This window comes from Felis catus, chromosome A1 (assembly GCF_018350175.1).
Source record: "Felis catus isolate Fca126 chromosome A1, F.catus_Fca126_mat1.0, whole genome shotgun sequence".
NCBI classification, from domain to species: Eukaryota; Metazoa; Chordata; class Mammalia; order Carnivora; family Felidae; genus Felis; species Felis catus.
Genome location: NC_058368.1, coordinates 1,810,986 through 1,824,664, shown reverse-complemented (window position 1 = coordinate 1,824,664; position 13,679 = coordinate 1,810,986). Strand labels below are relative to the sequence as shown.

The following is a 13,679-nucleotide window of genomic DNA, read 5'->3' as shown; positions in this document are numbered from 1 at the left end:
AGCCAAGCAGCCTGGATTCTTGCTTAAAAGCAGTGTGATCTTGGGCTGCCTGGGTGGCTCAGTTGGTTATGTGTCTCAGTCTTGATTTTGGCTCAGGTCATAATCTCACAGTCATGGGATCAAGCCCCGTGTCGGGCTCTGCCCTGAGTGTGGGGCTTGTTTGGGATTCTCTCTCTCCCTCTCTGTCTCTCTGCCCCTCCCTGACATGCTTATTTTCTCAAAGTAAATAAATAAAGATTAAAAAAAAGCAAGTGTGATCTTAGACATGTTAATTTCACTATGTGTACGTACTTCCATCTGTGAATCAGGAGAATAACAGTACTTTTTGTACTGCTGTTCATAGGATTGTTATAAAAAGTGAGTTACTAATGTAAAAGGCTGGAACAGTACTTTTACAGTAGAGTGAACTTTCAGTGAATATTAATCAGTAAAAAGAGCTATTGTGGGGGCGCCTGGGTGGCTCAGTTGGTTGAGCATCCAACTTCGGCTCAGGTCATGATCTTGCGGTTCGTGAGTTCGAGCCCCGCGTCGGGCTTTGTGCTGACAGCTCGGAGCCTGGAGCCTGCTTCAGATTCTGTGTCCCCCGCCCCGTCTCTCTCTGCCCCACCCCTGCTTGTGCTCTGTCTCTCTCTGTCTTTCAAAAATGAATAAACAGGGGCGCCTGGGTGGCTCAGTCGGCTAAGCGTCCGACTTCAGCTCAGGTCACGATCTCACGGTCCGTGAGTTCGAGCCCCGCGTCGGGCTCTGGGCTGATGGCTCAGAGCCTGGAGCCTGCTTCCGATTCTGTGTCCTCCTCTCTCTCTGCCCCTCCCCCATTCGTGTTCTGTCTCTGTCTCAAAAATAAATAAACGTTAAAAAAAAATTTAACAAAAATGAATAAACATAAAGAAATATTTTTTTAATTAAAAAAAAAGAGCTATTGTGATCATTTCACAGTGTATTTAGATGTGGGATGATTGTGTCGTACACCCAAAACTAATAGAATATTATATGACAATTGCACTTTAATGCAAAAGAAGAAGAGCCGTTGTCAGACCCTGCCTTTCAGAAATCCCACAAGGTAGTACCTGATATCATCTACTTGTGTGACATTTGAGGAAGCTAAATGTTCTTACGTATACACTTTGTCTCTTCAATAGGCTGAATATTCCGAGTTGGTTGAAACATTACTGTCAAGTCAGCAAGACCCGGTTATTTACCAGAGATTAGCAGATGCCTTCAACAAGCTCACCGCAAGCAGCACTCCTCCGACGCTGGACCGGAAGCAGAAGATGGCCTTCCTAAAGAGTTTAGAAGAGTTTATGGCAAATGTTGGTGGCCTCCTTTGTGTAAAATAAACAACAAAACTTTATGCTTAATTTAGATCCTTTCTGCAAAGTGCACTGAATTGCTAAAAGCTGACTTGAGTCTTGTCCTGTTCTTCAGTTCTTTGGCCGTTTTGGATCTTGGAGAGCCTGAAAGTTTGATATGTAATGCAGTGAAACAGGAGAGGTCACCTTTGAATCAGCTTCCGCTGTTGGGTGTTAGCCACAGTCTGTCATATGTGTCTTGTAGATTTTGAATGGTGATCTAAGATTTTCAATTCCATATGTGTGCAAACAGATATGGGCACCATGAAATGCACATTCAGTGCCTTTCCCCCTTATCAAAACGTTAGGTGGCTAGCCAAAGTGTAGACTTTCTGTTAAATTAAATATATTAGATGGACATGTGCTCGGCATTGTTTCTCAAAATGTTGTCCATAGACCACCTGCATCATTGGAGGAGCTGGTTGAAAAGGTAGATTCTTGGGCCCAACTGCAGACCCTCAGAGTCAGAATTTCTGTTTGTTGGGCCTTGGACTCTTCATTTTAACACACTCCTCCCCTCTGCCACCCCACAAGTTTTGAATCAATGCAAAAGACAGTGGAATCTCTTCCGAGGTTTTGTGCTTTCAAACTTTTCCTCCCTTTGATGATTCGGTTTGTAATTCAGCGGGAAGAAGAAACATCAGGTGTTTGCTGGCTTCTTGTGTCACACACTCTGGCTCTCTGTTGTTTGTAACATCAGCCTGGTGTTGCAGGCTTTGTGTGATACAGGCCTCCAGTCACACTCTGATGCCTGAACTTGAGGGGGAAAATGGGTGTATATTTTTGTTCCATAAAAAGAACTTTAGGAACTGTAGCCATTTCATTGCCTTAATTTTAAGAAGAAAATACAAAAAAGAGCAGATTTGTTTTAGTAAGAAATCAAGTCTTGATGCTTCAGAGTTGGTTTAGGGTGTTAGCTGCTATGAATCTGGTGCCCTTTTGATCGTGTATTTATGTTGGGTTTATGAGTGAAATGAAAGTCTCATTCGTATGTAGTCTAACTTTTTGGGTATGTTTCTCTTCAGCCACGTAGCCCATGGCTAATAATCTATTTCTGAATGGCTTGCTTAAGCAATAACTATTTTAAAGGATGTGAATTACTGATTCATACAGACTATTCTACGTTGGGGCATTAGGGGCAATAATTACGCTAGAGTGGACATTCTCCTCATTTCACAGGAGCCATGTACATTTAATTTAAGAGATTAAAAACTTCCTGTTTAGATCCTCTAGTTTGATTTTTCTAATCAGGACTTTTGTACTGCTGCCATGCTCCCCTTAGTTCTGTGTGCCAGCTTAAATTATGGAAATGAAAGCTAATTTATAAACTGCCGGCGTATGAAGCTCTGCCCACTGCAATGTCAAAATCCCACAGCACAGTGACGGGAATCGGGCACAGTCTCGCTCTGAAACTGCTTCCAGGGGGTGGGCTTTCTCCTGCTGTGTCCTTGACACCTACAGGCTCAACTGTCCTTCGGACGTAGTCTTCATATCTGAATTGCATATAGTATATGCATCTTCACACGTGATGCTGTGCAGAACTTTGTATAACTCCGTGCTACTCACAGTTAACAAAACTGGAGCATCTAAATTACATCCAACCTGTGCATGTGATGTTAGACACGAGTGAATGCAAAGCCTAAGGCCGTAACTTTTTGAGGAACGTCACTCTTAATTCGATTATTGTTGACTAATAACTGAGGTGGAGCAAAAACATCTTAAAAGACAGCTAGGAAAAAACTAAGATCGCTCTTCATGAAATACACGTATTTTTAAGAACACTTTGAACAAGTGCATTTATTTTTAGGTTTCTTCTTTTTTTCCCTTAACTTGTGGCAATATTCTTTCTTGGTGTTTTACGTTTCCCAGCTCCCTCATGCTTTCTTAAGAGTTGTGAGCAGTGTGTATCTGTGTGTTCGATAAGAATAGTCCCTTTGCCAAAGGACACTGAAATACACAACTGACTGGGTAGGTCTGCCATGACAAAACTCTGATCAAATTATTATTATAAATAAAGATGAGTAGGAAAGAAATACCTTGGTAAATAAAAAGGTGTCCGTATTTAATAACTTCTTCCTAGACAGAAATGTATTTGCTAAATTTGCCCAGATTTTATTATAGTCCTGCAATTTCATTAGATCAGTTTCAGTTAAAGTGAGATTTACTTCAGATTGGACCAAATAATGTTTCCAGTGTCCCCTGAACGTTGAGTAGTGGCAAACTGGAGGAAAAAGCAACCACCATTTTCTAGGTAACGGGGATGCCACTTTAATTGCAATGGCTAAGACTTCTTTTCAGGGTGTTTGTGTTAACGTTTGCCTTACTGAATATTTGTTTAGTGTTTGGGTCTTTTGTTTTACTCTGTCCAGTTTCATCTTTGGCTATGTTTATTGACGCTAGTTTTTGGGGGTTTTGTTTTAATGTTCTTGGCCCAGTGGATGTAAAGAGCACTGGCTTAATTCTAGTAAATTGACTTCTACTATTAAAACTAAGTTGTTAAAAAGAGTTCTAAAAACAAAAACATTATTTGTGCCCCCCTTTTTATATGTTAAAGGGACACTGTCAAGGATATGATTTTTAGAATTTTGTGTTTTATAAAGTTTCTTTTGTTCATGTATAGCATCCTTTAACTTCTCGTTTCAATTCATTCTTTATTTGACTTATTTCTTTTATTTTCCTTGCCCATTTGTTTTCCCAAAGGCACAATCTCTACAGAATCCCAGGGCACAATCACTAAGGACTTGGTCCATACACAATTTCTATCCATATAACAGCACCTGTAACTGTCTTCTTGTAGCTCTGTTAAAAGCATTGGTTTGCTTTTACAGTTCATCTGGACGGGTGACTGCCTGGGTCAAACTGCTTGGCAGTGTTTGACTGCGTCCTTCTCAACACAGTTATCTGGGTCTTTTCTGCCTTGTTGCCTCTTAATCTGTTCGAAGACAGGGGGGCATGTTAATATCACTGCATTGAGTTTTTTGTCGGGTTTAAAGTGTGACAGCTTACGTTAAAAAAAAAAACAGAACACTTTGCAATATTTTTCAAAGAATTTAGCCTTCATTGTAAGCCATGTTTCTAATTACATTACTCTGTTCAGATATGATGGTTACTACCTTTTTCAGTTTTCACTTCAAAACCAAGCATCTCTATAATTTGCCCCCAGTCGGCAATATTTAACACTCCCCTTGCTGTCTTTGATTGAACTTTCTCTTTTCCCAAGATGTCAAGTCTTTGTCTCTCTAATAGCACCATGTATCCCATTTCTGTTTATATTGGTATGAATCTCTCAAGTATTGAAGGTAACTAGCTTTCAGTTTCAAGGATTTCAAGTTCGAGTGTCCTACTATTCAGTGTCAGTTGAACCCCTAAAAGACTCTTGTCTGTTACAGTTCCACTTGTTTCTGTTTGCCACGTACCGTTAGAAGCGGTTGTCATTAAACCTTACCAAGTTAGCTATGTCTGACGGATAATTATCATATTGGTTCCTGAATAAAATATTAGCTGTTAGGCAGAAGCAACCTCAGTACTTCTTAGAGTTTTTGCTTTTGTTTTTAACCAGAGAATAAGGAACTGATTGGATGTAAGTTTTTAACCTAATTTTCTATAAATTCTTCTACAAAACAGCATAGCTGATTTGAGGATATAATAATGTTTTAAATTGTTTTAAAATGTAAATGGATATTCTCTGATTTGGTAAAATGCTACATTTAAGGATTCGTTAAAAATTGGTTCTCTAAAATTAACAAATGTCCACGTTTGGTGTATTGCTGAGCTCAAATTGATTTGAAGTGCCCTGGTTCAGGCTGAACTTGAAATATTTAGGTTTAGATGTGAGAAGTGTGAGCTATTCCTGACTGGTTCTAATGGGAACGCGTGACGAACTTCACCAGAGGATCTGTTTGGTCCACGTGAAGCTACAGACTTCATAATGGCCGTCCGTTCTGTGTTAAGGAGGGTGGATGAAGGGATCTGTTTCTGGCCGGCAGCGCGCTCTACTTTGGAAAGACAAACTCTGTAAGACGGCTTTGGTGGTGACTGGGAGGTGCAGTTTACGCCCGAGACTCCTGAGCTGCACCCGAAACCATCTTCCTCCACCCATCCACTGGGGTTTTACTCCTCCCTTATTCCCAGCCCTTCTCACCGGGGGAGAGATTTAGTTTTCTCCTTTTCAGTCTTAGCTACTAGGAGTTGTCAGGTATGTACTGATAGCTCATTTTCCTGGCCTGAAATGAAAAATACTGTGTCCGCACTATGGACCTGATGGGGATCTGACCTCAAGTGTGTTCTGAGCCCAGGCTTCCTGGAGTGGTGTCTTATACCACATAAAATTATGACACGTTGCAAGTACTGGGATTGTGATTTGGTTCTCTGTACAAAGAAAGAAGCTCCATGCAGTGAGTTTGTGGTTTAATGGTCACAAAATGTTAGCACTGCTACCATTCAGCACATGTACAATTTTTTAAATTTATAAATATTAAAATTTTAAACTTACACTAAGACTTTTCAGTTTTTTTGAGAGACCCAGGGATGAGAGTATACTGTTTAAATATTTACCTCTATTAACATTACTAATGAAGGTATAAAGTTGCATTTAATTTTTCAAAAGATGCTACAATATGATTTTAGGAAATAAATCAAGGCTATGTATTGAGCCAGTTACAAGCTGAATATCAAATTGATAAAATTTTATTTGTATTTTTTAAATCCATAAATGGGAGTTAAAAATGTGTCTTTTCACTAAATATTTTTATTACATTTTTGTTTTGACCATGTGTGATTTGTTCATGGGTATTTAGCTAGGCTATTTTATGAAGCTTATTGAAATGGTGCTAGTTCATTTACAATCATAGGATGATTGACAGTGGGGACGTTACACAGTCATAAAATAATTTTAAATAAGAAACATGGGATGAGACATATCTGTATAGATAAAGATTTGCATTACCTTCTGGGAAAATAACCCAACCTTAATAGAGTATTCAGGATTCCGAAAGAAAAGGTTTTGTTTATATTCTGTAATATTGAACATATTTATTTTTATCTCACCTCCTGGCTTTAGAAACATTTTCAGAGTGACTAGTTAAATCACTGGACTTGGGCATATTTGTAGTAAATATTTTTAGTAGTTCGGGTCTTTCTTTTCGGCCTTTTCAGGGAAAGTAGAGAATTGCCATCCTGCTCTGTGTTAGACTTACACACTCGCACCTTTCACCCAATCTTAAATCTTGTAAACATGTGCAGTGGAAAAGTAATTTTTTTAAGAAAAGGAAATGCATTTTGAAATATATTTATTTTAAACTTGATTTTGCTTTGAATATTCATTGACTTATAATGGTATTTCTTAGGTTATGTTGAAATGTAATTCCACTCCAAGGGTAGATAAGAAAAAGCAGGTTGTTTAAGAGGTACAGTAGGTAGAGTGCATGTTGAGTATTTGTTTCCCCTCTTACATTCGGGGGGGACCTCAAGCACAGGCTGATCACCTGTCTCTTGAAGAGAGCCATAAATGATTTTAAAGGCCCCAAATATAAAAATTAGTATTTGTAAATAGTCATCTTTAATGGTTCTCTCTAAAAATAGTCATTTTATGTTGAGTGGCTTGTGAATAATGCCTTTGGTGCATTGATTAGGTTGACATTTTTGTTTGTGTTTTAAGCGTCACATCCCAGATGGAGTCTTGTGCGTTCTTTGTCATTTCAAATGGCAGTTCAGTTTGACTCTCTTTTTGAAACTAAGTGGAAGCAAAGGCATGTTGGGTGAAACTAATGAGAAAGTCTTCTGCTCAGAAGTCCCATACAGTACTAATAGCAGTGCACTGCCTTAGTTCTAGCCCATGAACCAACCTCCTTCCTGGGAAGTTATTTTTAACATCTAGCATGACAGTGAACTGAGGTAAGTCTCTGAGGATTCCTGGAGTCAAAGAATGAAAAAACTGAAGCAAAGGACAGTTAAATAGGGGTGTGCTAATAAATATTTTTATTTCCACGGTAGTTAGCGGTTTTAAGTTTTGATAGTGTTCATTTTGGCTTACTTTGCTGCCAGGGTTAGTCTTCTAATATCCTGAGATCTTAGGCTGCAATATTCATTTGCACCCCTTCTTATAACTGCATTGCCCTGGATAGTCCTTTCTGAGGACTGACCTGGTAAAGCCATATGAACTGGTACAGTACAGGGGAGAGGTAGAGAGCCCTAAATCCAATTCTTAATATATCCTCTATATCATAGGACCATAAATGTTCATTCTTCCTAAATGGAAAATTTTAAACATGGTCATTGGATATAATAATAGATGCTCAATAGATTGCATTATATTTAAAGATTGTTTCTAAGAACACATTTTGATCCATCAACGTGTTCTAATATAAAGTCCAATACCTGGTAGCCATTAATTACTTTTAAGTACTGTAGTATCTAAACATCAATAAAATGTGACCTAGCCACAACCACCATGTTAGTATTGGAATAGAGTTCACCATATTAGTTTTTCTTCTTTTCTATACGAGAAAATTGATCTATTTAAGTTGGTGGTTTCAGTTTCTGTTGAATATTCACCTCGTAATTCTACAACAACAAAATCGTAACAGTGATTCCCAAAGTAGGTTTCATGAATCACTAATTTTTTTTTAAAGTTTATTTATTTTGAGAGAGTGCAAGCAGGGGGAGGGGCAGAGAGAGGAGAAGAATCCCAAGCAGTCTCCCTGCTGTCAGTGCAGAGCCCAATGTGGGACTCGAACTCACAAAACAGATCGTGACCTTAGCCAAAATCAAGAGTTGGATGCTTAACTGACTGAGCCACCCAGGTGCCCCAATCACTAATTCTTTATAACTTAGCTGTTACTAAATAAATTGGAGAAATGAAACAAGGTTTTGTTTTGTTTTGTTTTGTTTTGTTTTCCTGTGTGAAGTTAAAGCTTTACTACACTAATGCACATCAGAAAACTCTAGAAGATCTTTTCAAAATTTATTTATTTTGGAGAGAGCACCAACAAGGCAGGGGCAGAGAAAAGAAGAGAATCCCAACCAAGCAGGCTCCGTACTGTCAGTGCAGAGCAAGACTTGGGGTTTGAACTCACAAAACTGAGATGACAGCCTGAGCCGAAATCAAGAGTCAGTCACCCAACCAACTGACCCTCCCCCCCCCCCCCGGGGGTCCCCAGGAGCTCTAGAAGATCTTAATGAGATTTTCATCAGCTTATTTAATGGTTTCTTCTCAAAGCATCTTACGGGACTAGAATTCTAGGGAACATCCTTTGCAACATGCTTAGGCTAATTTGAGTAATTTGGTAATACAGTACTTGGAGAATGGAAGAAAAACACCAGAATCTGTTCTTGTAATTATAGGTAATTTCTAGTTATTTTTTAGAAAAGGAAAAACTTGAGTGTAAGTTCATCTTTTAAGAAACCTTTTCAGGGTAATCTTTGTTCCTTTTATGCACCATTTCTGAAGAGTAGTGAGATGAACAAAAATAATTTTTTTAATAAACAAAGGAGTAATTCCTGAATTGAAATTGATTTGAAAGCATCTTTCAAGTCTAACTTGACAAATAATCTTCACTTTACTTCAATACCAGTCAAATTGCTTTTGATGTTTTACACTTTTCTATGATTTTAATAACCATTAAATTACAATGAAAATGTTTCACCAGGAGAATTCTAATCTTCATGTATTAGTGAGACATGCTGTCTGGCCAGTCAGCACTCTTGGTGGAAGTATAATTATACGAACTTTCTGACATCTAGGTCATTTTAATTATAAAAATAACATGACATACACATTACATGAAGGTAACTATTGTGTCTCACATGATATGAAAGCAATTGAAACTTTGAACGCTTAAAAAGATGTTTCAAGCCAAAACTCATTAGCATAAACTTTTCTGTTAATTTAGAAGCCAAGGCAGTCTTGTATATATGGAACACTACCTCTGTAAAAATATACTGCCATAAAAGTTGGTTATTAATTATTTCTTGGTTCATGTTATTATTGATTTCCTTTAGTTTTACATTTTTCTTTCCAGCTCTTTTGCTAAGTTACATCTGATTTTGAAGTATTTAGTAGATTTGTCATCAGTTCAAAACTTTCAAAGTAAAAAAACAAAACAAAACAAAACATGGGTTGTTACAGACCCGGAAACTATATTTAAAATAGAAAGCATGGTACTCACAAAGTTGTAAACCTCTTTCACGAACTACCAAATGGCATCGTTTGGCAGCTCAGCAGTTCATTTATATCCTCACCTTGTCCCAGAAAGGATTTAAAGGTATTTGGGAGAATATATAAAACTTAGCAAGATAATAAAATTAATAAAGAAAATGAAGGCAAGGAAGGTAGGAACATAATATAGATTGCCTTGGGGAATGAAAATAAATCTGACGACTCGGTAACAGCGAAGGTGAAGGGGAACATTTCCTACATTAAGTTCTTGTTATGTGGTAGGTACTGTGCTAGAGGTCTTAACGTATGTTGAATGAAAGAGTAATGGCAAGTCAGCTGACCAAATAGTATCCATCGTTTTCGTGGAGAATGTTGTTGCCTCATAATTGCGTTGTTTGCCAAATTAGTAGCTGGTCTTATTTCAGCATGAAGACCTCTACCTTGCATCATCTGTTTACCGATCAGATCGTGCACTCATTTACATCTCTTCCATTTTTTGCAGCTAACCCCCAAATGAAAAATGCATATAACTAGACTTACATTAACCACATTAAGTTTGGATAGGCAAATCATAGGAGCAAAGTGCAGGGTTTGAGAGTCTTCCTGCATATAAACCCTCAATTTAATGTCTTAATTCCTCTAAGACCGAGTAAACTAAATAGACAAAGGCCTAAATTTAATGTTTGCGAAACATACCAGTTTCAAGTGCAAATAGCTACTTGGAATACGTTTAATTGGAAGGGAATCTAATTAAAACCTTATTATTATTATTATTATTTTTTTAATTGCCACTATTCTTGGAGGTCATTTATAAGATAGAGACAAGAGGGGACAACTCCTATCAACAGCACGCCCTTACACTCTGTTAAAGGCAGGACTGGAACGCCTGGAGGAAACTGCGTTCCGGGGTCTTCCGGAAGCGCCCTCCGGCCGGAGGGTGTGCGCATGCGCGGACGCGGCGCGGGCCCGCGCGGGCCGGCTTCGACCCCTGTCGCACCTGAGGGTGACTGCGCACGCGTGGCTACTGAGTGGACGAACCTGGGCGCGAAGGTGGGGTCGCTTCCGCGCTGGTCTGCGGCTTCGGAGTCGGTTGTGGTTTCTTTTTTCCGTTCGTCACCCTTTCGCCAGTGCAGTGGGGGCGGAGGGATTCAGTTAATGTCTGGGGACGGAGGGCGAGCTGCAGCCGAGCCGAGAGGGAGCGCGGTCCCTGCGCCGCGTGACCTGGCCTCGTGGGCTGGGGCCCGTGAGGAGCGGCCCAACCTGGGCTTAGGCGGCCCGGGTGCGGAGGAGAAAACTTAACCCCCAGGCCAGGGCAGTAAGAGAACTCCGCTCCGGTCAGAAGTGGGATTGGGCCCACTACCCTGTGCTTCTTTGACCAGGACGTTCGAGCCCCCACACCTGTCTGCCGGGGTCTTAGGAGGCAGGGCCTCTCTGCCGGGCGCGGGGTGTAGAGTGGAGAGGCGAGACCTCAGCCCCCGAGGGGCTGGCGGGGACACGCGACACTTGGCAGTGCACGAGGGCAGTAGCGTCTTAGTGGTACAGTATGATCGAAGTAAAGGACCTGCCTGGGGCCGGGGACACTTCCGGGGTGGGGAGGGGATGATGTGTAAGACCGGAAGGGTATCTTGATCGGGGTTGAGGTCACGTGGAGGTATACGTCGCAGTTCATCGCACTGTACACTTGGGGACTGTATGTGTTTCGCCCTGGGTAAATTTAACCTCACTTTTTTGAAGTTAATTTTTTAAATAACAGGATAAATAGAATTTTAGAAAACGAGAGGAAAGGAAGCATTTTAGGCAGGGAAAACTACATATGCAAAGATAAAAAGAAAATGAAAGATTATGGCCCTTTTCTGACAGTAAATCGGATTCCGGGTAGAATCATAGGGCAATATGCAAAATATATGTAGGGAACATCTAGATTATTCTTACCTGTTCGCAGAGGGAGCCTCACAGACTACCTCAGATTTCCCCTCTCTCCCACCGCACCCCCCAGTTAAGTGCCTGGGATGAATTCTAAGTTAATGCTCACCCCACTGGATCACACCTACTTGACTAAAATAACTTGCAGAAGGCAATAGGATACTGTGTGAATTTATACAGTGGGGGAGGGAGTGGCTTGCTTTAAGTAAAACTGATATATAGCAATTGTAGAATTGTATACATTTGAAATGTAATTGAATTTGCATATTGCTCTTTAGGATTACACTAGTTATATTGAGTTAAGTACTGTTTAAAGCAATAGAAAGCAACCACAGTACACTAGGAGCCTGCTAATCCCTACTGATGCTGCACGTTAATGTGTCCGGCCCTTTGCTCATGCTGTTCCCTCTGTAATCCTCACTCTTCATCTTTTCTTCTCCCTCAAGGCCAGGTTAAAATGCCACCTGCTGTTTCACTTCTGTTTTCTGCCGGTACATGCTCTCCGTTCTGATCCCATGGCACTAAATAGTGCTTTTCTAATAGAAGGCTCACCACATTATCACAATCATTTGTGTGTTTCTCAGCCGTGGCACTGGAGGCGTTTGGGGCCAGACAGTTGCTTGTTGCGGAGGACCGTCTCGTAAATGGTATTTGCCAGCGTTCCTGGACTCTACCCGCTAGATGCCCGTAGCATCCTTCCCAGTTCTGACAACCAGAAACGTCTCCAGACTTGGCCGAATGTTCCCTTTCTGGGGCAGGTGGTTGCAAAATCTCCTGTAAGAACCACGGTTCTCACGTTTGAGCCATGTGAGGCTCAGCATCCGTTCAATAATAAGATGACACAGCACTCCCCAATGCTTTTGGACATGAAAATCTCTTTACATCAATTTCATAAACCCACTTAGAAAATTTGTAGACAACATTAAAGATAGGATGAAGTAGTGACTTGAGTAAAAAAATTAGTGTATTGAAACTGAAGTTCTTTTAGTCTGTAGCAATGTTTGTTACATAAGCAAATTTCAGTTTTTCCCATTTAACAAGTGATACAATCTTGAACTCACTTTGATAATGTAGAAAACCATCTATGATTGCTAAAGTTTGCAGCCCCTTCATTCTCCACATGTTCCTCCATTGATCTTATCATCATCCAACTCATACTTTATATTTCTATTGCATATAGTCTGTGCCTCACTAGAATATAATCTCCCAAGAGGACTGGGATTTTGATTTCCATCACCAAGAACAGTGCTTCGTACAAGGCAGTTCCTCAATAAATGATTACCAAATGAACGGATTTGATCAGCTTTAAGATAAAATTTTATTTTGAGACAAAATTCATGCTAAGGTATGGATTGAAGTGTAATTGCCTTTTACCGCCATGAAAGTAGACAGTTCTCTTAAACTCCTTTTTGGAGTTTGTTACTTTGCACATAATGTCACCGTTTTCTTTTTATGGTTTTCATGTTTTATTTCTTTTTTTTTTTAATTTTTTTTTTAACGTTTATTTATTTTTGAGACAGAGCATGAACGGGGGAGGGTCAAAGAGAGAGGGAGACACAGAATCTGAAACAGGCTCCAGGCTCTGAGCTGTCAGCACAGAGCCCGTTGCAGGGCTCGAACTCACGGACCGCGAGATCATGACCTGTGCCAAAGTCGGCTGCTTAACCGACTGAGCCACCCAGGCGCCCCTCATGTTTTATTTCCAAATGATTAGCTAACAGATTTCAAGCTGCAGTTTGAAAGCCCTCTCCACATATGCAGCTGTGGAAAGTGCTTAGTACTAATAAATAAAAATTCAAATATTCCTGTCTATGACAAGCATATACATATGTACATGTGCCTATATGGATGCACACACATATCTGTACATACATACAGTAACACGTACATACTTTTCTTTTTCATTTACCTCTTCTAGTCAGTATCATGGTACAGCTTTGATCAGAAACTGGTTGTACACTTCAACTCTGCCAGGAGACGTTGGATTTTAATAGTTGCCCAATTCTTTTCCTGAATGAAAGGAACTCTTAATCCTGAAATACCAAACCAAAATGAGACCTTTCAGTAGGTTGCAGATCAGTTTGCTATGTTTTCTTAGTCTTTCTCAGTTAGGCATGCACACACACACCAATCTTTGGAATTTCCACCTGGAAATTCTCCAGCCTGAGAGCTCCTGGTATGCTTTTCTAAAAATTTATTCTTTGTGCTTTTCGCAGTAAACTAAAATTACTAATTTAAAGCCTTCATACCAT

The 13,679-nt window shown here is 40.0% G+C and overlaps 2 protein-coding genes across 13 annotated transcripts in view; both read left to right on the top strand.

The window, feature by feature from the left end:
- The window catches only part of XPO4 (exportin 4), a 116,263-nt gene extending 110,421 nt beyond the window's left edge, over positions 1 to 5,842 (top strand). For all 6 annotated transcript variants that reach the window (XM_019816971.3, XM_023249438.2, XM_003980253.6 and 3 more), the window contains one exon: positions 1,140 to 5,842. In XM_019816971.3, the coding sequence (XP_019672530.1) occupies positions 1,140 to 1,337 (198 nt within the window). In that variant the 3' untranslated portion in view covers positions 1,338 to 5,842. The remainder of the gene's footprint in view (positions 1 to 1,139) is intronic.
- Positions 5,843 to 10,416: 4,574 nt separating this feature from the next.
- The window catches only part of EEF1AKMT1 (EEF1A lysine methyltransferase 1), a 42,062-nt gene continuing 38,799 nt past the window's right edge, over positions 10,417 to 13,679 (top strand). Inside the window, exon 1 of one of the 7 annotated variants that reach the window (XM_045039144.1) lies at positions 10,417 to 10,554. Coding sequence is in view for 5 of the 7 variants with exons in the window: in XM_045039160.1 (XP_044895095.1) it covers positions 12,765 to 12,772 (8 nt within the window). In the remaining 2 variants the exon portion in view is untranslated. Of the gene's footprint in view, positions 10,594 to 11,250; positions 12,773 to 13,679 lie in introns of those variants that run through there. The other 6 variants (XM_045039269.1, XM_045039160.1, XM_045039184.1 and 3 more) reach the window with 6 other exon arrangements.